Source organism: Tupaia chinensis, unplaced genomic scaffold (assembly GCF_000334495.1).
Source record: "Tupaia chinensis unplaced genomic scaffold, TupChi_1.0 Scaffold000201_1, whole genome shotgun sequence".
Lineage (NCBI taxonomy): Eukaryota > Metazoa > Chordata > Mammalia > Scandentia > Tupaiidae > Tupaia > Tupaia belangeri.
This window is the reverse complement of record NW_006159676.1, coordinates 2,036,996-2,038,387: the sequence shown is the minus strand read 5'-3', so window position 1 is coordinate 2,038,387 and position 1,392 is coordinate 2,036,996. Positions and strand designations below refer to the sequence as shown.

The 1,392-nt window shown below is 54.7% G+C and overlaps 1 protein-coding gene across 1 annotated transcript in view; it reads right to left on the bottom strand.

The window, feature by feature from the left end:
• PDE4C (phosphodiesterase 4C) overlaps nucleotides 1–1,392 on the bottom strand; it is a 51,168-nt gene that overhangs the window by 34,017 nt on the left and 15,759 nt on the right. The window contains 2 exon segments of the mRNA XM_014587283.2: nucleotides 635–748; nucleotides 750–832. Coding sequence (XP_014442769.1) covers nucleotides 635–748; nucleotides 750–832 — 197 coding nt within the window.

Genomic DNA, 1,392 nt, shown 5'->3' with positions numbered 1-1,392 from the left:
GAAAAAATAAAAAAAAAAAAAAAAGAAGAAACCAGAAGTTGGTGTAATGGCTACATCACTGGACTCCCACATCACTGGACTTCCACATAGTAAATTGAGGTTCGAGTCCCAGACCCGGAAGCTTAAAACTCGTGCCAATGTGTGTGTGTGCGTGCGTGCCCAAGATCCCAGAGGAGAATGCAGAAGGGACTGTGGAATGCCATCCCCCCTGGGGGGTGATTTCTCACTTTCCACATCTCTGGTTCTCTCTGTCTCTCTCCAATGAGTGCATACACACAGTAGCAAAAACTTTGTTTCAAGAGAGATTTTTGCTATAGGGCACTTGCGCACGCCAGAGAGACAGAAAGGGGGAAATCCCCCTGCCAGGGTGGATGGCCACACCACAATCCCTTCTCCTCCATTCTCCTCTTGGGATCTTGGGCACGCACGCACACGCGCCTGCTGTGAGTTTTAAGCTACTGCGTCCGGGACTCGAACCGCAGACGACTCTGTGAGAGTCCAGTCATGTAACCATGAAGTCATCTGCTGGTCTCAATAACAAAAACTTAAAAAAATAAAGAGAGAGAAAGGTTCAGATGAGGTGCCCTCCCTGTTTGGACTGACCCCCTTGGTCCCCCCCCCACTTCCTCCTCACCTGCCCGGGGCAGGACTGTGGTTCTTGTCGGCAGTTCGAGCCCCGATGGTGAACACCACGCCCGGGCTGGGCTCCGCCTCTCCAGGGAGCCCGAGGCGATTGGACAGCGGTCGGCGTCCCTGAAAAGCGTCTCCGGATGACGCCGCCTCCAAGCGGACTCGTAGGTGCCGCGCCACAATCCAGGGACTCCCGGGCCCGCTGCGGAGACATCGAAGAGACATGGAAGTCCCTGAGCGTGGGCCGCCCTGGGAACCTGGGGACTCAGACTCTGAGATGCCCTCAGGGAGAAACCCAGACTGGCCCAAGACCTGTGGCTCAGCCCTGCTGTTCTGCTGAGCAAATGCACCTCTCTGAGCCTCGGGTTTCTCATCTGCAAAATGCATGTGAGGTCTTGGGGCCAGCAGCTGGCCTCATGGCTACGTCGTTGGACTCCCATGTAGTCGACTGCGGGTCGAGTCCCGGACCCGGTGGCTTAAACCCACGCCGGGTGCATGTCCATGCGTGCCCAAGATCCCGCGAGGAGAATGGAGGAGAAGGGATTGCGGCGTGACCATCCCCCCTGGGGGGTGATTTCTCGCTTTCTGTCTCTCTGTCTCTCTCTGTCTGTCTGGCAAGTGCCCTATAGTGACAACCTCTCCAAAATTTAAAAAAAAAAAGGGATGTGAGATCTCTCTCTTTTTTAGTGTTTTTTTCCTTAGGGCATTTGCGCTTGCCAGAGAGAGAGAGAGAGAAACAGAGACAGAGGCAATGAGCAGGAA